Source organism: Centruroides sculpturatus, unplaced genomic scaffold, assembly GCF_000671375.1.
Source record: "Centruroides sculpturatus isolate CEXI.00-Female unplaced genomic scaffold, Cexi_2.0 scaffold70, whole genome shotgun sequence".
Lineage (NCBI taxonomy): Eukaryota > Metazoa > Arthropoda > Arachnida > Scorpiones > Buthidae > Centruroides > Centruroides sculpturatus.
The window spans coordinates 107,142-135,020 of record NW_019384571.1 but is presented as its reverse complement, the minus strand read 5'-3'; the positions used below and the strand labels follow the sequence as shown (position 1 = coordinate 135,020).

At 29.3% G+C, this 27,879-nt stretch overlaps 1 protein-coding gene across 5 annotated transcripts in view; it reads left to right on the top strand.

Annotated features, from left to right (window-relative positions):
• The window catches only part of LOC111624170 (heterogeneous nuclear ribonucleoprotein 87F-like), an 88,323-nt gene that overhangs the window by 49,976 nt on the left and 10,468 nt on the right, over positions 1 to 27,879 (top strand). For 2 of the 5 annotated variants that reach the window (XR_002756530.1, XR_002756529.1), the window contains exons 7-8: positions 1,590 to 1,718; positions 13,280 to 13,355. Coding sequence is in view for 3 of the 5 variants with exons in the window: in XM_023366975.1 (XP_023222743.1) it covers positions 1,590 to 1,718; positions 13,280 to 13,329 (179 nt within the window). In the remaining 2 variants the exon portion in view is untranslated. Of the gene's footprint in view, positions 1 to 1,589; positions 1,719 to 3,055; positions 3,208 to 13,279; positions 13,356 to 13,624; positions 14,032 to 27,879 lie in introns of those variants that run through there. The other 3 variants (XM_023366975.1, XM_023366976.1, XM_023366977.1) reach the window with 3 other exon arrangements.

Below are 27,879 nucleotides of genomic sequence, written 5' to 3'. Positions count from 1 at the left end.
TCCTTTATGAAGGCATAGAGCCTTTACTACATGAAAATGAAAATTAATGAATACACTGTGTACAGTAATTTACCTGATAAGACAGACCTCAGAAAAATACTTTATGAGAGCTTTTATACTTGTATAAAGCTGTCTATAATGAAAATTAATTAACTAAGGATTTTTTTGCCCTGCCAGGGTGTGGCCGAGTTATCCGGAGTGCCGGGTTATCAAGATCCAAGTTTTCGAGGTTCTACTGTAATGTGAATGTAATGGCTATATTAATAACTCATGTGATTACAATATCATTATAAACAGACAATTTCCTGTGGAATGATGAGTACAACTTAAAAATCCTAGTTTTGACTTAGAATTTTCAGAAACAAGTTTTTGACTAGAGGCAGTCTAACATATGGACAAAATTCAGTAATAAAAGCAATGTGTTATATTCTGCTAGATGTGCAAGTCTTAAGCATACAGACACTGTATTTTATCCTACAATAATTTGCTGTTTTAACAGTCGGTATTGATTTCTTATACTCATAGATGGCCAAAGCTAGCATTCTATCTGGTATCAAAAATGCTCAATAGGCAACAAATCTCATGACTATGCAAGCCAAGGAAGTGTGATAACATAATTGAGCCATGCCCAGGAACCCTAGCCATTTGTGACTGAGTATTTGTTGGAAAATGGCTTTGTTTTTATGCTGCGAAAGGTAACATATGAGGATGCAAGATTTAAACAAACATCATCACTAAACCCAATAAATTTTAAAGCAATACACCATCCAATGCTGAATATTATTGATCTAGAAACAGCTATAATATTAATAATTTATAAGACATTATGGCACTAGAGTTAGGCATTAGGCACCACCTCTTGATAAATTTAATAATTATAGTTTTAATTGAATAATTTAGAACTACTAAAAATTGTTATAAATTATTAATATTATGGCCATTTCTAGCCCAATAATAATTGGCATTGGTTGGTGTATAGATGCAAGATTTCCTGAACATACTGCTATGCTATTAATAATTGACTTATAAATAATGGCCTCCCAGATCAGAATTTTAGTAAGGGGACTGTGTATCACTCAATATAAAAGCAGAATTGAAACACTCCCCAATGGTCCTTCATTGTGCTCATCCATTCCCAAATAGAACGAGGATTTACTGGTAAAGATAGTTTGCTACAGATTATGGTAAGTAATTGTTTTTTGTCACTGCACTAATGCAAACAAAGCTGCTAATGGCAGTGTTAATAGGTGCATTTAAATTTGCCTCTTTTAGTCATCTGTCAATGATACAGGAAGAGAGATTTCTGTAGTGAGGCTTCCAGCCATTTCTGGATTGTGGACAAAGCCACTGTTGCAATTGTTTGTTTGTCACAATTCATCATCTCTGGTGGTCTAGGATTTAGTTTTCCCACTGTTTTGTATATTGAAATCCTATCAAAACAGTCCTTTTTTTCCCTCGTTACATTATTTGAGTTAACAACCAATTCAATAATTATGAAACTATCTTCATTCATTATAGATATTAATGAAACATACAATTATACTTTTAAAAAAATAGTTTACATTAATAATAAAATATTAAATTTATAGGTGGTGGAGGAGGTGGTGGTGGATGGGCTGATGATTTCGGCTCTGGTTATGGAAATAGTTTTGGGGGTGGTCCCATGAGAGGAGGAAGCGGAAGTAGTTTTCATCAGCGTGGACAAGGCCCATATGGTGGTAAGTTAATGAATTTGTTTTTTTTTATTATTATTATAAACAACATAACTAAAATTTTGCTAGTTTAAAAAAAAATCCTGTCTTGCATGCCATACAAGTTAAAATATTCATTCCCTTCTTAATTGCTTAGTTTGCTAGCTCTGATATTTTAAAAAGTCGCTTTCAAATTATTTTCTCTCAAAATAGAGTAGAACATTTGCAATATGTCAGTTTATATTTATATATAATTTTGTGTAATTTATTAATAAAATTTTTTTTATTATCAAATTTACTGAATGAAATTTATCTAGAGAGGAAAATGAACTTATCACTTAGTTAACATATTTTTCACACAAAACAGTAGATGTGATGAACGTCGATGAGTTTTTTGATATCTCACTTGAGATGGTCTCATAATTTTACATGTACTTTTAATTACTATAAATTTTTTTTAAACTTTTAATTAAGAGTTTGTTAACACTTACACTTGGCACCTACAGAATTATATTGATGCTAATCTATAAAAAGGGGGTATTATTGTAATTTTGCAAAATTTCATAAGTTAAGCCAAACAATCACTGTAATTAATTGGGCTATTAATATGCTGTTATTAATAATNTTGCGGACCTGGAAAAACTGTTGTTCACGATTCATTAAAACAAGATTCTACTGTATCTATAATGAATATTAAATAATTACTTAGGAAATCTATGTTTTAGTAAAATAATGAGACAGTCCAACTTACTGTATTAATAGCAAGATTAATTATGGTGATCTTTTGGTTTAGTATCAATGCATTGAACTTTGGCATATTTATTATATATATTTCATAAGTTATATGCAATTGTGTGTGCAAACCAGTTTTATGTTAACTGAAATGTTTGTTATAACATTTGTATTGTCTTTCATCTTATTATCAAGACAAAATGACTGAATTGTTTAGCATTTTAGAAACTAATAGGCTGTTTATAGTGCCATTTGCTAATTCTAATTTAACTAATAAATAAACTAAGCATTCTTTGAGAAACAATATACTTAAACTAACAGTAATAGTATTCAACTAGTTAATTACAGTTAAGCAATTAGTACTTGGTTAGCTGAACAAGCTTCATCTTATATTTTAAGATTGATTAAAATCCTACAAAAGCATGTTAGCATTATTAGACAAAATCAACATTTATTCATGTGCATATAATCTATTTACAAAATTTTGCTATCCATCTATATTCATATACTAGTAATTAGTAGTGGTAAGGAAAGTGAAGATAAGACAGAAATTATGTGACATACTTTAAAGCATAATTGGTACATATTTTTATAAATGTCATATATTAAGTGGTGTCTTATCAAAATTTTAGGTAAGAGACATTAAAGAAGAAAACATGGATTTCTGGGTGTATGTGTGTGTTGCTCTGTGCCATGAAGGTTGCACTAGAAAAAGATGTGCTTGACAAAGTTAAAAGAAACTGGCAATATAATGGATATTTGATGACAGACATGTTTGTTATGTCTAATATATAATGTGATTTGACCAAATGAAAATTCGGTATTTATGAATGTCATGTTACAAAAATAAAATTGTTCTTATTAAATACATACTTTTAAAAATGTTTGGTTGTAAATTTTTTCCTGCTTCTTTGATTTTTATCATTGTTTAATTTAAATTTACTAATTTTTTTTCTCAAAAATTTTAAATTTGTTTAGTTTTTACCATAATGTTTGGTGTGTGTATACATATTTATATGTACAGTACATGGAGCGCTGTTCCTCCTATAAAGAATTTAGTATATTTAGGCAAATTGTGTTATCTGAAATTTTTTCCAATACTACTAACATAAACAGTATGCAGACAATTGGTGTTCATTTTCAGGATTATTGTTTCAAAAATAGGAGAAAGATGAGAACTTTGCTTTTTTTTAACAGAGTATTGAATGATTCTGTTCACAACTATTCATATCATCAAGTAATGTAATTGACAGTTTTAAAATAAAATAGAAATGAGTGAAACAGTAAATGCTATGGATCAAAACTCTGCTTTTGTTGCTGAGGAAATTGACTAAATGGTACAAAAAAACTTTTTTATTTATATAAGTAATACTACAATTAGAAATGCATATAACATTTACAAGATTCTTTTTATAAAATAAAAAATTAATAACAGTTTATCTGAAATTTGTTCAACTAAATGACAGAATTTTAGCTTCTAAAAGTAGTCATTCATCACATTGATCTCTTTCATCTTACACAATTGTGTTATCTGTTTCAGATACCAGCTGCTGCTAAAACTCAAAAACTTTGTATGTGCTGTGTATTACAATAGTAGTCTTAAAGAAGAAAGAAAATTTGAGATGCCTATCAAAGCTCTCTGCATATTTCTACATAAGGAGGCTTGCCATACAAAGAAAAAAAAATGACAGTTTATCTTGGTTTTCTATATTTACCAAAAAAATATTGTTCATGAAGTTGCTTTTGCCATGTTTCTATATTTTTGTATACATTATATTTTATGCTTTTACTTACAACTTGCAATTGTTTTCAAATTTTTTACTTTGTCCTGTTAAATACATTCCAGGTGTAACTATACCTACTAGGTTTTTAAAATGAAACAGCTGTGCAGCATAGAAAACAAAAACTGCAAAAAAGTAGGATTTAGGATACTGATATATTTCTAAAATAAAAACACTCTTAGATCAATGTTAAATTAAAAGCAATTGGCATATAGATAGTGTGTGCAAACTTTGACCTCCTATCTCAACCCTTATATCAAATTTTAAAATTCTGGTTTTGTGATATCAGCCTTGCTAATCTGTACAATTTGCAAAAAATCGTGTTCACTAGTCACGTGGTTGACTTAAACGTCTATCAGACAAAACACTTTGACTTATGCAGAGCTTTACATGGTAATTCAGTCTGTCTGTGACATTGACATTTTTCCTTCTTACTCAGATGTTATTTTCTTGAAATTGTTTTTCTTTCTCTATCTAGCTAGTGTGAGAGAACTTACATCCAAATAGCATTATTAAAAGTATTAATGGTGCACATCTTTTTACAGGGTTTAACTTAAATTGTTTTAAAACTTGCCATAAAACATTTGTTTTATTTTATCTACATCTATATAAAAATGGACATGTGTGTCCCTATATTTCACTTTTCTGCAAAAACTATACATCGCACGTGAATGGTGTTTGTATGTGGTGGTAGCCCCAAGTCTCCATTTGTGTATAGGGGTGGTTGCGTCTCGATAGCTATAAGGGTGCGGGAGATATGAGGCTGAAAGTGGTTGAAAGTGGCTTTCTATTTCGAATGTTTTGTTCGAATTTAATTCGAACATAAAATTTGAATATTGTTTTGATTATAGAACGATTGTAAACGTTCCAGAAACGTTGAAAATAGTTTGTTTGACTAAACGTAAAAATTCTCTAATTAGTCTGGAAATGGGGGACCTAATTCTTGCATTTTGTGAAAATGGGTAAGATTAGCTATAATGTAATTATCTTAATCTTCACTATCGTTAATTTTGCCCAGCGAAGCGGGTCCTTGCAGCTAGATTCTAGATTACTTAGAAAAACAGTCTTTTATATATATAAAAAAACTATATTACATACAAATAAAAACCCAGAAGCGGGTCCTTGCAGCTAGTAATTAAATAAAATAAAGTTTATTTCAAATACTCAATTTTGAGATTTCTAAAATTTTTCTAATAGTAGTAGTTATTGTTATGATTAATACAAAATTATTAAATATTTTAAGTTAAAAATATAAATAAAAAATGAACTTTAGTACAGTAGCAGAAAATTTCAGAAAATCAAATCTAATGTGTATTTAGAAACTTAGTATGGAAGAATTACATTTTAGTTGTTACCTAATACATGAATATGTTGGAAAATACAAAACAGTATACAAGGTCTGTTGAAAAAATACGTGAAGTGTTTGGATTGTGCAGCTCCAGTTGGTTCCAGGGGAATCAGCTTGGTGTCACTAGGTTTGTTCAGATCGTCTGGTGATAAAGCTGTTTCCTGATTCCAGATATCTTTACTTGTTGATTAGCTATGCGGTTTTTAGTGAAGTGTGATTTTTTTCATTTGTCGGATTTCGGAATGAATGGTCTGATGGAGCAATGACTAGCTGTGAAATTTTGTGTTAAACTTGGAAAATCTGCGACTGAAACATTTGCTATGGTCAACCAGTGGGTGGGTGAAACGTCCCAGACCCAAAAAAGCTTGCGATGTTCGATCCAATGTCGAGGTGATGCTGACAGTTTTCTTTGATGCTAAGGGTGTGTTGTTCACCACGAGTACCTCCCCCAAGGCTCCACAGTGAACCAGACTTACTATGTTGAAGTTCTGAAACATCTGAGGGACACCATTCATCGCAAAAGGCCAGAAATGTGGAGGAGTGGCAACTGGTTTCTTCATCACAACAATGCTCCAGTCCATTCAGCCTTCAGAACTCTTGAGTTTTTGGTCAAACACTTGATCACTGTTCTTCCCATCCCCTACTCGCCTGACCTTCTCCTTGTGACTTTTTCTTGTTCCCCAAATTCAAAAGACCCTTGAAAGGAAGAAGTTTGAGACGATTCCCAAGATTAAGGCAAATGCAACGAAGGTACTGAAAGACATTACAAAAGAAGCATACCAGACTATTTCAACAAGTGGAAACACTGTTGGGATAAGTGTGTGCATTGGGGAGTACTTTGAAGGGGACCCAGATATGTAACTTCTACATAAAGTACATTTTGTTTTATGACGTCAGTCTGCATATTTTTTGAACAGACCTCGTATCTCCAATAGTTTCTGTCAACTTTACAATATTAAAGTTGAAAGAAATTAACAGACTGTAATAGTTTTTTTTAAAATAGATTTTAATTGATTAGTTCTTTTTAATGACATTCTATAAAATGATAACGTGCACTTTCCATTGTGAGAAATTTATCTTACTATCTTTTGATGTTTATTCCTTAATAAGATGCATTGGAACCTTGTCCTTGTAATAGTATAGTAGTTTGACCAAAATGTTTAGGTTCTTCATAGAGGCTGTCCTATCCAGAAGCATATCAGCTGTATAGCATTGGGAATGTTAATGCAAAACATAATGATGAAAAAGATAGATTTAGTTTCTTTTAACAGTTACTGTCACATCACATGTATTTATTTGCAGTGGTTGCTTCTTTTGGCTTTGAAGTATGTCATATGTTTTTTGTGAAAAATGCTGTAGAAACTTTAATTTTAATGTCTATGATACATTATTATTTTTAAATGTTTGTTGCAATATTCCTCCAATAGGTGGCATTGTTACAGAAATTATTTTACTGTTTTGGAAGGAAAATTTAGTTTCATTTTGGAATCTGAGTGTCTATATAAATTCTTTTGATAGTTTTTTTCAAACAAATAATTAAATCAAAATTATTTAATAATTATTAAATAAATAATAGTTAATAATAATTAAAATCATTTTATTTTTAGAAAAAAATGTGTGGCTGCTAATTTTTGCATATTTTTTCCATATGTATTTATATAACAAATACCAATGATAAAAAAAATTGACACTACAGACTGAGAAGAGGTTAGAGATCTGGGGAATATGGTCAAGGACTGAATGACTACAAAGCTTTAATCAACACAATTTAGAGATGACAAAGGTTTTAATTGCCACAACAATAATTGAGTTAGGCTGAGACTTCACTAGTGTAAAAGTTTTTAATCACGTGGCCATGATATTTTTTTGCCTGAGCAGGTCAAAAAAGCGAGTTGAGCAGTGTTCAACTTTATATATGAATATGGCCGTAAAATTGTACTCATCCACCAATCAGAAGTCGGTGAAATCTAGGTCATTGTGACACAGTGCGAAAATGGCAAAAAATGAGCTTTTGTCACGAGGGACCATGATCCCTCGTGACAAAAGCTATTCTAGAGTAGTCCACGAGGGACCGTACGGTCCCTCGTGGCTACTCTAGAATAGATCTGGAAAGATTTATCAAAAACATCCAAAAGTATTCATGTATCTATGACAAGAGGTATCCTGATAATAATAACGGGTGCCTAAAACACGCGATATGGACGGCCAAAGGAAAATCCTTCAATTTAGAGGAGTATATAATAAAAAAGCTAAGCTTTTAAGTGCTGTATATTATCTTAATAATATGATGATAAAAGTTAATATATGAAAATAAAGATATTATTTTTACTACATTTGTAATTATTGCACAGAAAAAACTCTAGAATATAATCATTGTCTTTATATCGATATATTACGTATAAAAACGTAACTTTGATAGTATTGTCGCCATAAAAACTTCGTTGGCTGGACCTCCACTGCAATCCAGATGCAACAGCAAATAGGTCATGTGATTAAAAGTTTTTACGCAAATGGAGTCTTGGCCTTTTACATAGGAAACCACATGCTATTAAGTTAAATGATTAGTAATAATGATAGTAAATTTTCAACGAATCTAATCTATTATTATTATTATTGATATATTTTATTATTTTGATCAATTTACCTATAGAATAATATACTTGGTAAATGCACATTTGTGAGATGATTGTGTTTGCATTCATAAAAATTGTAGATATTTGTCCTTTGAAATATCAAAAACATTTGATGTCTAGTGTAGGTTTATCAATACCAATTTCTGACCAATATAACTCAATTTTTCCATCATGTCTGATAAATTTATAATCTGCAGTTAATCATATTGTACTTCTATGGCAAGTGTTAAATTTATTTTGTCATGCATGCATGCATATACACAAACAGTTTACAAAGAGTACTTTTCCTATGCCAAATTTTATATTTCCTATGTGACAGAGAAAAAATTAAATAACTAATAATTGTCAGGTTTGCATATTTTGTGCAATCCTTACTGTGCAAAAGCATAGAAACAGAAGGAAGAAAAAAAGAACAGTTATATAAAAGTTGATATTAGTATATCCTTGTTACGATGTGCAGTCTACAAAGAGGTTGACATTAGTGCTTGAACATTGATGTAATAGTTCATTGAAGCAAATGTTAGATCCGTTGGTGCTTTCTGAATGATGAGGAAAGTATGTGTTCACATATCATTAAACTGTACATTACATATTTAACATATTACATTAAAGCTAAAGAAAATTTACAATATAATTAAATATAATATAAGCTTATTTAATGTAATCAGTTTGTTATACAAGTAGAATCTCGTTTTAATGGATTGCTTGGTCAGCCAAAAATCATCCATTGTTCCAGGAATCCATTATATCACAAACAACAGACTTCCCTCATACCTAGGAAATTTTCAAAAAGTTATTCAAAAAAAATGTTTGTGTTTTAATTCCCTGCATATAAGAAATGCCAGTACTTAAAATTATTAAATTTTTCTAGCTCTCTGTTCTTTAATCTATAGAGCAGGATTTAATCTATAGAAACATGTATTTTACAAGATAGCATAGCTCATTAGCACTTTGCTCGACTTCACAATTTGTTTAAAAGTTCATCCATCTCTGCTTTTCTGCATATTAAATACAACAATTGCTTGATATTAATGTTATGTATTGTACAGTCTATTCATTTATGCTGATACTCATAAGGAAGGTCTTCAAGACTTGGTAAATTGTGTCACTACATTCAGATCAGCATCAGAATGTTCTCTAGGTGGCTCCTCCTCAATTGTAGTAGCCTACTGGCTCTTTATACAATTCTTCAGTTGTTCTGTGCATATCCTAGATGTAATAAGTGCATCATTGAATTCTACAAATTCTCAGAAACACCCAAATATTAAACTAAAGTAAAAAAAAAAAAAATGCAAAGTTTACAATGAACAGGGATAGAAAAATCTGTTATTCAAAGTTACAGATCCTCTGATGAGATAGAATTACATAATTTTGCGGACCTGGAAAAACTGTTGTTCACGATTCATTAAAACAAGATTCTACTGTATCTATAATGAATATTAAATAATTACTTAGGAAATCTATGTTTTAGTAAAATAATGAGACAGTCCAACTCCCTATACTTCCTATGTTAATAGGGTTCTATTATATATTAATTGTAAACATTATTATTATTGTCATGCCATGCTCAGCTGATTCTGGTTTCAAGTGCTATGTTGGACTAACAACAAACAAGTATAACATTAAGTTGTGTTATTGGTATGTGTGTCACCATCTAGAAACTTCTCAACAGTGTGGCATGTTCAATATTGCTGCTTTCTGTAGTGCCGTGTATATGTTTTTATTAAGGTTTAATGTTTGTAGACTTTTGTGTAGTGTATGTGGCATAACACCAGTAGAAGAGAGGACAAGTACAGTACAATAAACACTTATCCATCCTCCACATCTGTCTTATTTCTTGAATGAGTGGTGTGTACTTGTTTTTTTTTTCAGTGTGGACAATTTTTGTTATGAGAGTTTGAAACGGAGATGATGTCTATTATATAAGTGATCTTATTACATTTGTCAATGAGAGTGATGTCGGATCTATTGTGATGAATTGTTTTATTAGTGATTATGGATCTGTTGCAGTATATTTGTAGTATGGTACATGGGTGTTTAACAATCTGTTATATGTTGTATTTTTTCTGGCAGAATGTGACATTTTCTGCATGAGTCATTTGTGAGTGATGCATCTTTTGGAATGTGTTTTTTGTAATTTCTAGTGTTTATGGTCTGATATTGAATGATAACCATAAACACCTCAGTCTCTCCAAACAGATAGCCCTTAGTTTGATGCAGCTTTGTCAAAAGAGTTCTGAGCTTGATCAGGCATGCCAGTTCTTTTTGGGCCCATGACTGCTTACTGGTGTCTGTTGTTTATATTTATATTCAGATGCTCAGAGTTTAAGTTTAAAGGTGTGTGGTTACTGTCTGCCAAAGTTATAGCTTTATTTAATCTTTGTGTTTCCTGTTTTTTTTTGTGGAAAAACACCTATAGTGTCAAAATTTGTTTGTGGGTTAAGTTTACTATATTAGTCAGACCCTGGCCACCTTCTTTCTGAGGAAGAATTAGTCTTTCTGTGAATGATATTGTTTATGCTTAGTATTATTGTGTTTTCCTTTGGGGTTGCTCAAGATCTGTGCATGTCCAGTATATAACTCCAAAAGAATAAGTGAGTACAGGGACTGACAACATATATATTAATAGCTTTAATAGTATGTTTTGCATATAGGTTTGTTTTTAGTACTGCATGTAAGCTGTTCTGCTATTTGAGCATTAATCTTTATTTTATCTGTGCATGTTCTGTAAGTTTGGCCCATTGTAATCCTAAATATTTGTAAAACTCTCCCTCTTCCATGGATTCAATATCTCCACTTCTGAGTACAAAGTTTCCTTTCTTCAGTTTCCTTTCTTCAATTGCGGACCTGGAAAAACTGTTGTTCACGATTCATTAAAACAAGATTCTACTGTATCTATAATGAATATTAAATAATTACTTAGGAAATCTATGTTTTAGTAAAATAATGAGACAGTCCAACTCCCTATACTTTCTTTCAGAACTCTTTTCAATGTGGAGTGTTTTGCATTTGTATATCATTGTGTATGTGTGTGGAGTTTATAAGACATGATGAAGCTGGTTTTGTGTGGATGCATAAAATTTGATATTGTTCATGTACACGAGGTGTGAGAATGTGTACAGTGTAGTTTTGTTGTCTGATATTGTCGCCATATTGTGTTTTGTTCAATGTGTTAGATACAGGGTTATGTTAAGGCAGAACCGAAAAAAGACTCAAGTAATCTCCTTGAAAAATTCCTCACATAATGTATATTTGATTTGTTTATATGTAATGTTATGGAGATTAAGATGTAATGTTCTCCAGTGAAGCATGGGAAAACCAAGGAAACTAATGAGTTGGGGATGAATTTTGGCTGCTGCACACACTTTGCACCTACTTATCAATAGCATGGCAAACTCTTATTTATGACACTTGAGAAGCCAAAAGAGATCCTTCTATCTACAGAGCATGCGCAAGTTTAACACGATGATTGTACGAGTTTCCTTAGAACATTGCGTTCAGATTTTGAATAACATTCTACCCGTTTTATTCACCCGAAGAAGAACTAAGTTCGAAAACGTTTGTGAAAATATTTTGAAATAAGCACTGTTTTGGTTTACAGCAGAAGTAAGTTGTTGAGTCATCATGCTTTGGCTACAAGTTTTTGTTTGAGTGTGTCAATATATTTTGTGACATGGCCAGTGTGTTGTTTGTGCTTTGTATATGTTTTAATTTTCTTGAAAACATTTTTAGTTGTTTCATTAATTTAGGTGGTGTTTTGTTGCTAGCATATTGTGTCAGTCTGCCTAGCTGCTGTCTAATAATGTTTGTGTTTCTATTCTTTGTCAGGCAGGCTTCTGAAGTGTTTTTGATTTATGATTTAGTGCTTCTGTCTGTCATTGCAGTTTTAGCGCATGGTAGGTCACTACTGTGACTGCACCTACATAAACTAGTGTGTGAATGTCTGCAAGTGTAGAAATAGAATGAGTGCAATCTGGTAATAGTGCACATAGTGTAGAATTTTCCCTACTAGTTTAGAAGTATAGGTTTTGGAAATACATGGCTGTTGTGCAGGGTCAGAGTCTGTAAATTTAGTGAGTGCTTCCTGGAAAAGAAGAGAGAGTATGAATTAAACCTGAATCTATTTCAGGCAGTGAAGAAGCATTGATACAGTCAGCATCAATGAAAATGTGTGTGATAAGAACAGTATTGTCTACGCATGTATCCTGATGTTCTGAAGGATTGTGATTATTGATGTTGGAATTGTTTGTTTGTTGGTATAATTGTTTTACAATTTGTTGTTTGTGGTATAAGGTTATTACATATTATTCTTTTTTGGTCAACATTCCTTTGTACAATGACTGAGGTGAGGATAATGTTGTGAAAACAAGTGATGTAACAACCCACAACTGGTTTGGACATTGTATTAGCCATACTTGGACCAGTGTTGCTTTCGCCACTGGTGGACAAGGAAAACACATATTTTTCAAGTGTTAGTCTCTGCCTAACTCACAAGTGCAGACCTTGTTAACCTGGGTGACATCTGAGCCTGTATGACACTTGGATCATGTTATCACCATGGGTAGATTTCCACAGATGTACGTTCAGTCTTACTTGGCTTCATTTTTCCCCACAGACCTTGCTAGCATGGCTGACCCTATCAGGAGCAGATGCTCCAGACAGCATAGCTCTGTGGTTCATCAGAATTACTGAGCTCTCTCATCATAGCAAGGTGGTGACTATCGAAAGTATTATTGTTATTTATTTATTTATTTACTGGGTTATACTTGGTTGATACTGGTGGCTGTGTACTATGCTGGACCAGAGTCAAGGCGTAGCAACCAAAAACTTATTATTATTATTCATATAGTCTTTTTAAATTATCCATAATAATATCTTTGTTCTAATATAATTATCTCTTTCTAACTTGTTACCGGTGCGTCTAACTCTTAACAATCCAAAAAACGGATCGTTAAGAGTTAGACGCACCGGTAACAGATTAGAAAGAGTTATATTACTATTCTCCGGTGTTGTGATAAGGAGGTGTAATCTTTGTTTTAATTTATATTATTGTAATATTGCAAGATATTTATTTATACTTATTAATAATTTCAGGTGGCTATGGAGGTGGTGGTGGTGGTGGTTATGGTGGTTTTCGAAGATAAGTGCCATAATTTGAAAGGGGAATGGGGTGAGTTTTATATAGTGTATTTTGAATATTCATAAATTACATGCAAAAAAAAAAGATGGGAGATTTATAAAAATGTAATAATAATAAATCCCATGGATATTGACACAATACACAAAGTTGCAGTTCTCTTCTGCATGAAAAATAAATTGGAACAATTTTAAATAATACAGGGTCTTTCTAATATTACTTATAGCAACATCTGTTACCTCGTCACCTTTAGATAGCAAATTAGATTACATTTTAATAGCTGTTTTTTACATTTGATCTAGGGATGTTTTAGACAACAGCCAGGAACTTATAGCCAGTCAAGCTAGAGAAAGGGTGTATAGTCCAATATGATAGATGTAGCTGTATCTGAAGGAAAGAACTGATTGAAGTGAAGTTGAAACAAGATTCAGCTAGGTCTTCTAAAACATCTGAGCAGGAGGTCCAGTGTTTAGACAACAGTTCATCAAAGGCACTTTATTAAATAATCTCGCATTCCCTATTGACTTGATATTTTAATTGGGTCTACTTCAGATCGCACATATTTCATTATCTGCAGTCATTGTTATTGTAATGCTATCATATCGTTGTCAGTCAATTTCATTGCTATCAGTTATTTTTATCTTCTATATAAATTTGGTGAATGTATGATTAGTAAGAGAAATAAATCATCATATTGGCTTTCACTAAACAATGGAGTTTTCAAATTATTTAGGATTAACTTTAGTCATGTTTAGGATATAGTATGAAAGCACTGGACCTTTAGAATAATAATAAAGAAATTTTTTTTATTTTAATTTTATAACATTCTTTATGTTGAATTGGTTTTTAATTTTGGAATATTGACAGATTATAAGCAAAAATTTTATTGTAAAATAATCAGGGGTCTTTTTAAATTCTTGAAAAGAATTACATATATATTATTTGCAGTTAAGAAATTTAAATAGTATGTAAAAGTATATTTTTAAAGGTATGTAATTTTAACATGAGAGGGTTTAAATTACGAACTTTAAAGTTTTGAAAAGAACAATTAAAGTGAAATGTTCAAATACTGAATGATTTAATTATATGAAATTAAAAAAATTAATTGAATACTCTTCAGTGTTTATTAGAATTAATATTTAAAACATTACAAATATACATTTATTGGGTAACTTTTTGAATAAAGATTACTATCATTCTTATACTTTATTAGTATTATTGTAAAAAGGGTCTGAAATAAATAACTTAAAAGAAAAAAGAATAATTGACAATCAAAATTACATGTGAGTTAACAATGAAAATTTAATAAATTTCGATAAAATTCAATCTTGAAAATACAAACTAATTTTTTTTTCTTTCCATTATTCTTATTATATTATAAATATTGAGAATTGCATCTACAATATTTGAAGTGGATCACTGTCAGGAAAGTTATAATAGATGCATTCATGGTGATATATGAAATCTAGTGATGAAGGAAATTACAATAAAATATTTTAGTTCTAGTGTGTAATGTTTTGTATCATCATTCTATTTATAAACTTGAAACTGAATTTATAACACACATTTTAACATTGTAATTTCCTTTTAAGCAATGTATCTTAATAATCACTATTATATGTTTGCCTTTCTGTTTAAATTTTACTGGCCATTCAATATAAAATGTTCAAATAATAAAAGTTCAAAATGTAGGATTTAAATTTCATAAAAATTCAGTACTATATATTATTTTGTGGAGAGAGTTTCTGTCCTACAAATAGTTACTAGCTACAGTAGGTCAGTTTTTAGCTGGAAATCATTACTATGCTATAACATTTGAAAAGATGTGAGGTGAATTTTAAGCTTCTCATAAATATCAAAAAGAATACTTAAAACAGAATGCTTCCTCTTACTAGTTATAAGAATGTAAATGATTTCAAACAATCTAAAATATAATTATTTCTTCATTCAAACAAAAATTGAAAAAATTACCTTTAAAATATTATACAATAAGAGAATAGTTATCTTACATGAAATACGTTTTATTTTACCAAAATTCCCTGTAATTATGAAATTTATTATATATGATTGCAATTCTATAAGATAACTTGGTAAGAAAATAATTTAATTCAAACAAAAATTAGGTTGAAATAATAATTGATGTTAAGAAAAGAACAATTTTTACTACTTAAAATAGGTTTTGTTGTGTAAAATTGTTTTAAGTGCCATTTCAGAATTATTGTCATATTTATTACAATTATAAGTAAATTGCAGATTGTCTCTGTTCAGATAAAGTTAATTGTTTAAAACAAGAATGGAAATAAGATTTAATTTCAAAAATGTGTTTGTGTATATACATGGTAGGGTCAAAAGTTTCTGGTAAAACAATATTGTCATTTTTCAATATAGTCGTCTTGTAGTTTAATGCACTTATTACATCTTAGAATAAGCATTTCAATGACCTTTAAAAAAATAATCTTCAATTTTGTCTGCAAAATGCTCATAAAACTTTTTCAAAGGTCTTTTTTGAGTTTTGGAAACAGATAGTAATCACTAATAGCCATTTCTGGGCTATGAAAGTAGATGTCATACTCTTAAAACCCACACTCCTTCACAGCAGTCATGTGCAAGAGATGAACATGATGGAAGTTAACTAACATGAATGTTTCCAAGCAACTTATGCAAATTGATGGGAAAAACTTTTATTAGTCCACATACAGATGGTCCTCTCTGATACTGTCATTATTTTATTCCTATTGTGTCTAAAATACAGTTAGGCCAGAAACTTCTGGATCCTATGTTGAGGCAGGGCATCTATCTTCATTTTTGAGATATAAGGTCATTTCACAGTTGCTAACATATCTTCCATGTGCTTTGCTATAGAGTCAAGTTCATTCTCAATTTAATGTGTTGACTTTGATAAAACTTTGCCATTTTTCATTAATTGCGATGAGGAATCCATAAATGTAATCCGTGTCCATTTAAATATAAAAAATAAGGGTTAGGGGTTAAACTGACAATGTCCATCCATTCTCTCTGGTGTGACTGAGCAGATCTAATGGAATTTAGGCCTAGGAGTCAAAACTAAGAACTGCATTACATGTGCCTAACAGAAAATGGGTGCAAAAAATGAAAAAAGCAATCAAAAGTTCTTGGATTGCCTCTTCATGTCAGCCAGTGCAAGGATAATGACTCCCATGGCCAGCAGATACAAGGATTGCCTCTTTTGTGGCAGCAAGTGAAAAGTTTATCTATGTGCATTCATCAGCTACAAGAATCACCTCTTCTGTTCCTAACAAGTGCAGGGATTACTTCTTTTGCAACAACAAAGTTATGCAATATATATATATATAATTGGATTTGACAAAACAGTTTTAAGGAGAGACATATTTCAGATATGTGTAGGTATATATAAGAACAGGCTCTTTATCCTAATTACTAAAATTTTATAATAGAAAATTTTAGTTTTATATATTATTTTGTAAATAATCGGAAGTACAAAAATTTTATAATAAAAGAATTACACAAATTTAGCTTGTAGTGTTTTCCTCTTTTCTTACATTATGATTATTTTCTAGTTTAAAATGTTATGGAAAAGGTTTTCGATTTTTTTCTTCTTCTGATTAACTTGTCAAGTTTTTATTATTTTATCTTCTAAATTTTTTTTCCATCTTGTAATACTTTAAAAGTTAATGTCTGACCATTTTTAAATTTTATAGCATCTTTTTCTCTCTATATTGGTTCGTGTTTTATTAATTCCAAATATATTTAGTTGGTTTTATAACTGCAAAAAAATGCTTGTGATGGATAAATGTTGTACTCAAATACATTTGAAACTCAGGTAAAATATGTTTATTACACTTAGTTATGCATTTAAGAACAGAAAATTAATACAGTGATGTAGATTAAATCACAAGACAGACTGACTTCCCTTCTCAACATACAATTGGAATGTCAGTTAAGTGTCAGAGGCCACAGACAGTATGGATGTGATGTCATCCCAACCCAATAAAGTAAAATGACAATTATATGTACAATTTCAACTGCAGTAGAACAAATGTCAGTGTTTTCTGTGGGTGGTTTATTATCTTATACCAGGGGCAGCAAACTTTTTAGGAAAGGGCCAGATTGTAAAAAAAATCAAGTTCGGCAGGCCAGGTTGCAAACTCAAATAGGTATATTTTTTAAATAAGTTCTTTTACTCATAAATATAATTCAAAAATATTTTTATTATGAAGTGATATTTTTACATACATAATATTTATACACATTATTACTGATACTTAAAACCAAATAAAAACATTTTTAATGAACTTATTATGGAATGGTGAAAATTTGTACTAATGTGAAAAATGATATTGTTTCTTTTGAGACAATGTCATCATACTGAACTTTCAAGTTAGTAATTCTTATCATTCCCTTGGGCCAGATTGAAGACAGGTGGCGGACCATAGTTTGCCGACCCCTGTCTTAGACCAAAAATTTTAATGTTGTAATAAACTGAATGTAGTATATTATAGTAGTTAAATAACAAATATAAGATGAAATTAATTTCTTATGCATTGGTAATGTTAGTGGATTTTTAACCACTGCTATTTAACAGTTAATATTTTAAAATTCTATTTTTTGATAATCATCAGACTAAATAAATAAGTAGTTCTTTTACTTTAGCTATAGTTTTGAAATGACTATTACATTAAATGAAATCAAACTACTGAGGAAATTTTGCAAAAAGTGTATAACCTTTGAAATGAAAAAAAAATTGATAGTCATTTTTATCAAATAAATTTTTCAAATGATGGTTTTTTATCCAGTTGTTTATTCAGACCCTGTTTTCCCTCCTTCCAAATTTGTTTGATTTGGAAATTGTTTTCATATTTATATAAATTCTGGAATTTTAATGTCACTCGAATATCCACTATTAGAAATAAAAATAACAATAAATATTCAGATTCAAGACTGTCATCTGTATAATCAAATATTTCCTTAAAAATTTACAAAATCATTTGATAACTTTCCAAAACTGGTATATATTAATTTAAACATGTACAAGACACCTATACCAGCATACATCAAATTACTCATTTTTACTAACTTTTTCATCTGTATATAACAGGCATTTATGTTTTGTTCTGCATTATATGTCTTGTTATATACACAGATGAAAACATTAGTAAAAATATTATTAGAAATTAGTAATTTGACATATGCTAGTGTAGGTGTTGTACGTGTTTAAAATTTTTCGAGTTAAAACCAGAAAAAAAATTAATCACTTATTAAATATGTCCACTGACTTTTAAATTATCAAAATTTTCTGGGATATTTTTATTCTTAGGTGATGGATACTAAGATTCTGAAAAAACTGTTGCTTATGCTTAGCAGCAAATTTTATTACAAAATTTTTAAAGATTGCATTCTTAATTCTAAAATCATCAATCTCTAATTTTCTAAATGATTTTGAAGTAGATTGTATTTTTAGAATTTATTAACCCTAATGTTTCTTTACATATTAACAAAGCATTAATTCAGTTTCTTCTGAGATTTACTAAGTTTTCAGAATTAATATATATATAATGTAAAAAGCAGAATTGGAATGAGTAGAAAATACAAGAGAGAACTTAGAAATAAGCTGAACATCCCTAATAGTCTGAAATGAATAAAAGTTGTCTTTTCATAACTACATCTGTTGTATTTAAATTAAGAAAACTTCTTTAAAGTAAATCAAATTTTTAATAAATTGTGTATAAAATTAAACTTTTGTACAAGTATTTTTACCATGAATAAAATGGATCTTAATGAAGATGAATTGATTTCTATAATCTTGACTCATAAAACATTTTTTTAAATTATCAAGGAGTAATAAATAAATGGACTTATGGTATAACACACTTTATTTAATATTAAATAAAACTACTAGATCAGTGGTTCCCAACCTATTCATTACAATGGACTTCTTTTATTTAAATGAATGGATTTCAGGCTTTTGAAAGACTGTCTACTACCATACTGTGATCTATTTAACAAGCCAGTTTTATTAACAGATTTGTTTTTTCAGTTGACAAAGGAAAGTGAAAAAAGATGTAATTGAATATGCAATTTAAATGAAAATATTTTAAAAAATTACTTGTTTAATGAAATGGTTTATGCTTCTTTGTTGATAGTATGTTTTTAATTTTAGATTCACTGGCAGACAGTTTTAAGTGTAGATCAGATTCCACATTCATTTTGTTTGTTTTGATTTTATATAAAACAACTGGGAGAAAGCCTGCTCACATAAATATGTATTGAGGAATGGCACTAAATATCTTTATTTGGATGCCAGTTCTGGGTACTCCTTTTTTTACATGTAAAAAAGTTTGATAAATTATACTGAATGAAGCTTGACCTCAGTGAGATGTCATGCAAAAGTTCAACAAGATTACTTTTCTCACCTGAAATGGATCTGTAATCTGCTTGGCATCAAGAGGAAAACAATCCCTAAACCTTCTCCAAACCTTGCAAATGTTAAATGAATAGAATTATAATTTTTTCAGAGAAGTTTATCATATTTTATATTTTGTATTTTTGGGTGATGTGACAAATGAATATTCAAAAAATGTGCAGAATTTTCAGTTTTAGTAAAATTTGAGGCTGAAGACAAGTTTTTCAACAGGATTGTTTGGAATTCTTAACTGCTTTTATCTGAGTTGAAATCTGTTGATTCTTCAATGTGATTTTTTGGGATTAGTCTATATATTATTGCTTTGCTTTGATAGTAGCATAACTTTAAAAACTGTTAATTTTCCAAGAGAAGCTGAAGATAAGCTGGTGTTCTTGCAATACTGTAGCTGAGTTAATGATAACACATCTGGTCTCTGATGGGAATCCAATGCAAGTAGAAATATAGTATTTTACATGATAATAGTCCTCTACCTAAACTGTTTGTGCAAAAAAGCTAAATTAATATTTTTTTTTAATTATGCAATTACCAAAGTAAAGTAGCTAAGTGTGTGTCTACATTTAATATTCAGCATATTTCGATCAATAGTGTGTTAGAAGATAATTTTGCATAGTTTTGATAATTTATTTCACTGTCATTCTTTAATTTCAATTTATTAAAATGTAGGACAAAAATTAAGTGCAGAATTTTACATACATCTGATTATAATTGAATATCTAATTTTTTAAACTATGTCTTGGGTGATGTGTTAGTCTTAGTTAACAGTTTTTAGTTATCTTAGATTAAATCTATCCTGCAGAATTCTGCTTAACAAATTAGCAGTTCTGTACAATTTGTTAAGTTAGGTAGAAGTTTACCTAGGTAGTTCCAATGGTGATCAGCACAGCTACTTATTACACCGGCACTTAAAGAAATAATTTTTCACTCACCATTGATGTATTTCTAATTCTTTTTCTCTGATTTATTTGGTAAAAAACGTGGTTCGGAGGATTCTATCGTAACTTTGTCCTTTTCTATTGTAGAAACTTTTTCTGCATTCTTAACACATACGTCTACATTCTTCCTCTTACAATTTTCAGATTTATTTGGCATTTACTTTCAGGACTGAAGGTACAATATCTGGCTTTTTCCAAACTAAAACACATCTCGCTCCTGGATAAAACTTACTTGTATGCTGAACAAACATGTCAAACCTTTCACCTAATTTTTTCATTTTGCTCAAAACAATCTTGTCTATTTTAACAACCTTTCCAGGTTCATGCAATTTTCGTTCCAGTAAAATTAGATGATGAAACCATCATAATGTATTGTGTGAAATTTGCCCATTCAACAGCTGTTCGACTAACTCACACCCACAGCCAAACAGCTCATGCTCAATGTGCATTGTATGCAAATTAGATGCCAAATAAACAAAAAGGTAGTTCCCCAAGAAATTTTCCCAAATTTACATTTAAAAATTACTTAAAATGACAAACTGTTCATCTTGCATTTGTGACATCCAAAAGAAACAGAATCATGATCCTTTCGACAATTTAATTTACGGTGATCATTACATTTTGAACAAACTACATCTGCAGGTTGCATACCAAACTTTATGGCAAACATACCAACTGATGTATTTCTCTTGTCATAATTAAATTCCAAATATTCTGATGATATAACATGAAAAAAATTCCGTGAAGCACACTTTTGCCCAAAAAAAATGCTGGTGTTTTCCAAGCTCCATTACAACAATAAACGACATGTGAATTATAAACTTAAAAAAAAAATGATTCACACAACAATACATAACATTTTGAACGTAAACATTTAAATTACTCTTAACATGGTTATAAAATGTTAGGAAATTATTCTAGTACTGAAATGAGTTAGAAAACTTTTAAACTAAAGACAGCGACACCTAGATAAACTTTCAAAACACATGGAGATTCTGGAAGTGCTGCCATTGGGACTACCTAGGTAAACTGCTACCTTAAGTTACAGATGAGTCTTAATTATGTATTCTATCTCATGACACATTTTATATTTTTGGGCATGGGTGAATAGATTATGATAAATCGGGAGTTTCAGAAACTATACATTTACCTAAAATGGTCAACTTGCTCTTGGTTATTTCAAGTCAAAGAAAAGGATGTTTCATACATCTTTTGTGGATAGTAAAATAGTAAAGTAGATATATATATCTAGTTTACTATTTACAGATATATATATATATATCAGACAATATGCATTCTTGTCATATATATATACACTGAAGGTTTTTGAAGATATATATTTCAAAAAATGGTACTTATTAGTTAAAGTCCCACAAGTTGCATTGCATGTTGCTTTCCATGGTTACCAAATTATATTCTGCTATGCTGCCATATTGCTTAGGCTATAGAAGAAATATAGGTGAATTTGAGGGTGGAGAAAAATAATTGATTTCGTTTTATACATATCAAAAATTGAAGATTAATTTGTATAAAAATTCTTTATTATTAGATCAATCAGAATATTTGTTTTTTTTTTTTTTAAATCAAACATACCATGCAATGTTTAATAATATGCAAATAGGTCATCAATTTTTTATGGATTATTCAATTAATTTTTGGAATTTTTCAATGTCTGAATTGATAATTTTCATATTCAGCACAAATTTGGTGTATTACCACAAAAGATTTTATAATGAATTTAAATTTAGAGTAAAAAAATCAAAATGTGGATGAAAATCCAATGAATGAAGCTGTAATGTTTGTTGTACAATCTACACTTGAGAACCTTATAATATTTATATTCAGTACTAACATTTTCGACTGCAACCTCTATTTTCGACTGCAACTTCATCGGGTTTATAAGCAGTGAGATTTGAACATGGAACTTAGAACAACAAGTTTAAAAATTATTTTTTAAAAAACATGGAACAATTTACATGCACATAGACAGTGTTTAACTGTATACGTTACCATGGTGATAAATATCTCCATACCATAGAAAAGAATTAATAAGATATAACTAATGACATATAAAGAGAGTGCTAAATGCTAGTGTTACCTGTCCCTTTTGTAACCATACCTCCATTCGTAGGAAACCTTATTTGCATCCTTTGAGTTAATACAGTTGCCGGCTTTGTAGATTTCTAATGTCTCCAGGTTTTGCAGGTGTTCAATTTGATGTGACTGTCTAACCAACTTGGCATTATGGAGGTCTGCTTGTACATCAGTTAGTATTCATAAAATTTTTGCTGTTACTGTGTTATAAAGATTCTTGAGTGTAGATTGTCATTTCCAGTAACTCAATAAGTTGTTTAGTTTGTTATACAAATTAATAGTTGGAAAATGCATTTCTTCAGTGTGAAACATCATAGAAAATAATTGAATTGGTATTTTGCTGAACCAGAATAGAGAGAAAATTTATTTTCCATTAAAAATGATAAGTAATCATTGTTAAATAATGGCAGCTAATGAAATAGCTTATAATAAAAGAAAAGTAAGTTATTTCTGTATATTGTTTGTATTATTCTATAAAAAAAATTTTATTAATTTGAATTTTGAATAGCATGATATTTTGATTCTGTCACAAAACAATGCTTTTTGATGTGATGTTCCAATAGCACACCATGTGACTTTTGGGGTTTTAATCAATAAGTACTCAAAAAAATACTAAGTATTAGTTTTAAAAATTCTTTATGGTCTTAATTACCTAAAATTAGGTGCCGGTTGGATTGTGAATCAAAAACTTTTGGTATGTATCTGAAAATCTCTTTTAATGGGTAATAACCCATTAAAAGAGATATTTTTACTTGAAAAGAGAAAGTGGTCGAAATTTATTTTATTTGATTATTTCTATTATTATAAAGGATGAACAAATTTATAAGGTCATTTAACTGCATCTAAATTACTATGGTAGGAGAGAGTGAACATTGAGTGGCAATAAGTTAAAATGATAACCTTGTGTATAATTTGTTAAAATTCAGTGTATTGTATATAAAATGTATTGAAAAGTCATTTGTATAAATGTAAATAATTGTATTTTTATTATTAGTTTTAATATTATAATAGGAAATTAAACTTCAGGAAAAAATGTTCTCTAAATGTTTTTTTTTTCTTTGTATTTGTGAATTTTGTATATTTATACAGTTCTTACTTTTATTTAACTGAACTCTATATTTAAAGTATAATCTGACACTTTTATTATATATTGTATATTACTAGTATTTAGTTTTACAAAATGAGTGAAGTGTGTTTTCAAGTTTACTACTACTGTCTGAATCAACTAATTAGCTTATTTTATAAGTTATTACAATTCTGAGTTTTGCTCAATATCAGTATTTGCTGAGCTGCAATTTTCAAATTACAGATCTATTATTCCCACTGTTGTTTGTCTATCCTTAATTAATCCCAAGAACAGAGTTAGATGAAAACTGAGATGTGGTATGGAAAGCTTAGGGACCAGAAGCCCCAATAATAGTCTGACTAGAATCACATTGTATATAGACACTGAAGACCCCTTACGTACAAATCCAGTAGTTAATTTTTAATAAAACTAACGTTTTTGGCTTGATTAATATCATTCCAAAAATAGAATCTGTTCAAAAGGTGATGAGGGCTTATTAATCAAGCCAAAAATGTTAGTTTTATCAAAAATTAACTATTGGAATGATACTTAAGGTGTTTTCAGTTTCTCTATATACCAGAGGCTTGTGCCTCTGGTATATAGAGACATATATACTATATATTACACTATTCTAACATATATTAACTATATACAAACTAATTGTGTGAACTGGAAAATGTGATTTATTTTTATTATTGAAAGATGATTAAAAGTTGCAGCCCATTATAAATAATTGGTCATTTATGATTATAAATATTCAAGAAATTTTATTAGTAAGACTTGCTGATGTGATGATGAAGTATAAAAATATCACTGCAAATTATTATACACATTCTAGTTTCAAAGAAGCAAAAATTTATTAATAATTTGTTTGTAATAAACAATTGTACTTAATCATTGAATGAATTTTAAATTTTATCAAAAAGTTACAAATCAAAATTTTCAGTACTGTAAAGCTGATGTATTAAGAAATTAATATTAAATTTTAAAATAATATTTTTTCATTTTATTCAAAGAAAGTTTAAATTTTGTTAACAGAAAATATATGGTATTTGTATTCTTAATAATGGTGATGATAACGCAGTAAATATAATAATACATGTCATCCTGTAAATAAATTTAAAATATATATATGTTACCGGTGAAACTAGTTTATCCTACGCGTATCAGGGTATACTAGTTTAGACTAGGACAATCTAGTTTGACCTAAATACTTTAGGCTTAACTAATTTGCCCTAGGCCAAACTGATTTAAAATTATTATTTAAGTCAGGCCTGGCCAACCGAAATTGTTTCACGGGCCACTTTGATCATGCGTAACATTTCGGTGGGCCACAATTTAGCAAACATGCTTTTAAAAAGTAAAACAAATACAAAATGAATAAGATTTTATTGTTATACCAAGAGTTTGTACTCTCACTTGTGCATTATAACAATGACACATGCAAATTTTCATTTATTTAATTGTTTTGGTATATACATATTGTTTTGGTATATATCTATTAAAACTTTTGTTTCCCATAATGGGAAACGAAAGTTTTAATAGATATATAAAATCACTTAGTGGGCCATACAATTTAACATGACAGGTTGCTTTTCACCAGGCCTGATTTAAGTATATTAATAGTTAAAATAAAATTAAAAGGCAATCAATTAGATGAACAATATTTATTCATAGTCTTCTTAATTATAAAAAAATGGTATTGATTAGAAGTGGCACAACACTTGTACAAAACTATAAAATAAAAATAAGCTAATCACTACTTATCAGTTTGTATTTTTTTTTTTTTTTATTAAACCATGCACTTTTAAAGGTAATTAACTTTCGATGATATTTTCAAAAATTCAAACGAAATAATAGAAATTACTTTTAAAGTCAAACTAAAATAAAAAATGAACTTGTTTGTGTTTCTTAGTGTAATATAAAATATTTAATCTTTTATTTATTTTTACAGGGTGGGTTAAAGTGTACAGTACCTTTTTTTTATAGTTAACCCCAATAGTGGCACTTCAGACTGTTCGTGCTCCCAGCAGCTCCCCTCCAGGAGGTGTCTGCCGGCAGGCCGCCCATTGTTTAACATCACTAGTTATTGATTCACTGTAGTTCTTGAACAAAAGAAAAAAAAAGGAAACGTCTACTAAAAATGTAGTTAACCTAACCGAAGCACCGACATTGGGGTTACCTAGGTACACTTTAACCATGTGGTAGCATTTTGAATTACACAGAATAATTTTTTTTTTTACACCGGCACCTATTTGTAGTACATAAATCAGTTCGGCCTAGGTCAAACTAGTTAAGCCTAAAGTATTTAGGCCAAACTAGATTATCCTAGACTAAACTAGTATATTCTGATACGTGTAGGATAAACTAGTTTGGCCTGAAATCGGATTTGGCTGGTAACATATATATATATATTTCAAATAAGCAAATAATAAGCAGTAAATATATATATAATAAATTTATTTACTATGAATTTTTGTCAATTGGTAACATGTATTAGATAATATTTTATATTTTATTCCTAGTCCATCTTTTTACATATGAAAATAGTTAGAGATATACAACTACCTTATTTTTGCAGAATGACAGCCATTTTGGTCTATCTGAGGAATGCTGTCATGCTGTTTTAAGTGAGGTTATACAATTCTTTCTAGAGTGCACATTAAAAAAGTGAACGAGTTTTTATTGTAAAAAAATGAAACTCAGCATTACATCAAAAATAGAAGTTATTCAAAATTTAGTAAGGAAGTAAGTTTTACAGTTTTTTTTTTTTTAATTTTTAGAATCGAAGACAGGTTTTTAATTGAAATGTGGTAGTATATTTATTTGAATTTTAGATGCTCAACACTTATAATTTTATAAACATGAAGATGTTAACATTGCTATTTGAAGAAAACATGTTTATATTAAGTAATATTTCCTACTATTAATTATGTAGGAAGTTTATTTCTGTCAAGGTGACTAGAATTTATTCAAACCAGCATATTTACTTTTATAGACTGTCATATTTACTTTTTTGTAACTGTTAAAAAAAATCTCTTGAATGAAATCATTTATAGAATATTCTATAAGAGATTATAAACAAAAAATATATTGGTTCTAAGATTATTGCTGAGATATTTATAGTAACAGTGACATTAAAATAGAAATTATTAAATTATAAATGTAATAATTATTCAGTAAAATAATATATAACTGGAAAGTATTGCTTCAGATTTACTTTTGCATTCTTATTCACATTACAAATCATATTGTGATTGTGTTTAATATAGTAATATTAAATTCAAAATATAATTTATTGGCATCTGAAAGTTTTCAGTAACATCATATACACACAATAAAATGTTGCTTTTTTATTTAATTTAAACTAGATATGAACAGCAAAATATTTTTAAAAAATTAATTCATCATAATTTTAAATATTATTTGACCACTAATTATAGTTGTATGTAATAATACCTTTCACTGAGATACTTTTCAAACAGAAATAACTGTTCTAACAACTTTTTATATCAAATAATTATTTTACAACAATTACACATACTACTATTCTTACTACATTTTGATATTGATTACAGTATATTATTAGTAATATGTAGTGTATGTGATTAAACAATTTAAATATTTTACAGGTGTGTTACTTTTGATAGTAATTTAAGTGAATAATTTTTGAAGAAAAAAATTATTACCAAAGTTAATAAAGTTGAATTTTTATATAAGAATTTTTTTTATAGTTTAAATGTTACTATTAAATTAAAAAAAAAGTTAAGCAAGAATGATAGAAATTATAAATTCAAAGTTTGTTTTTAGATTTGTAAAGCACTTCAAAAGACTTTCAATCAGTAATAAATATTTAACAATACTTTAGTTGAAAGTTTATTATTAAGGATTCATATACATTGTAGCTAAGAATATTTTTTGGTTTCTTTTTGTATTATAATGGAGATCGTTGAAATTTGTAAATAATTTTGTCTGTTGAAAATTAACACATCACCAATTGACTTAGGTAAAAGCTTTGTTATATAGATTAAAATATTACTCTAT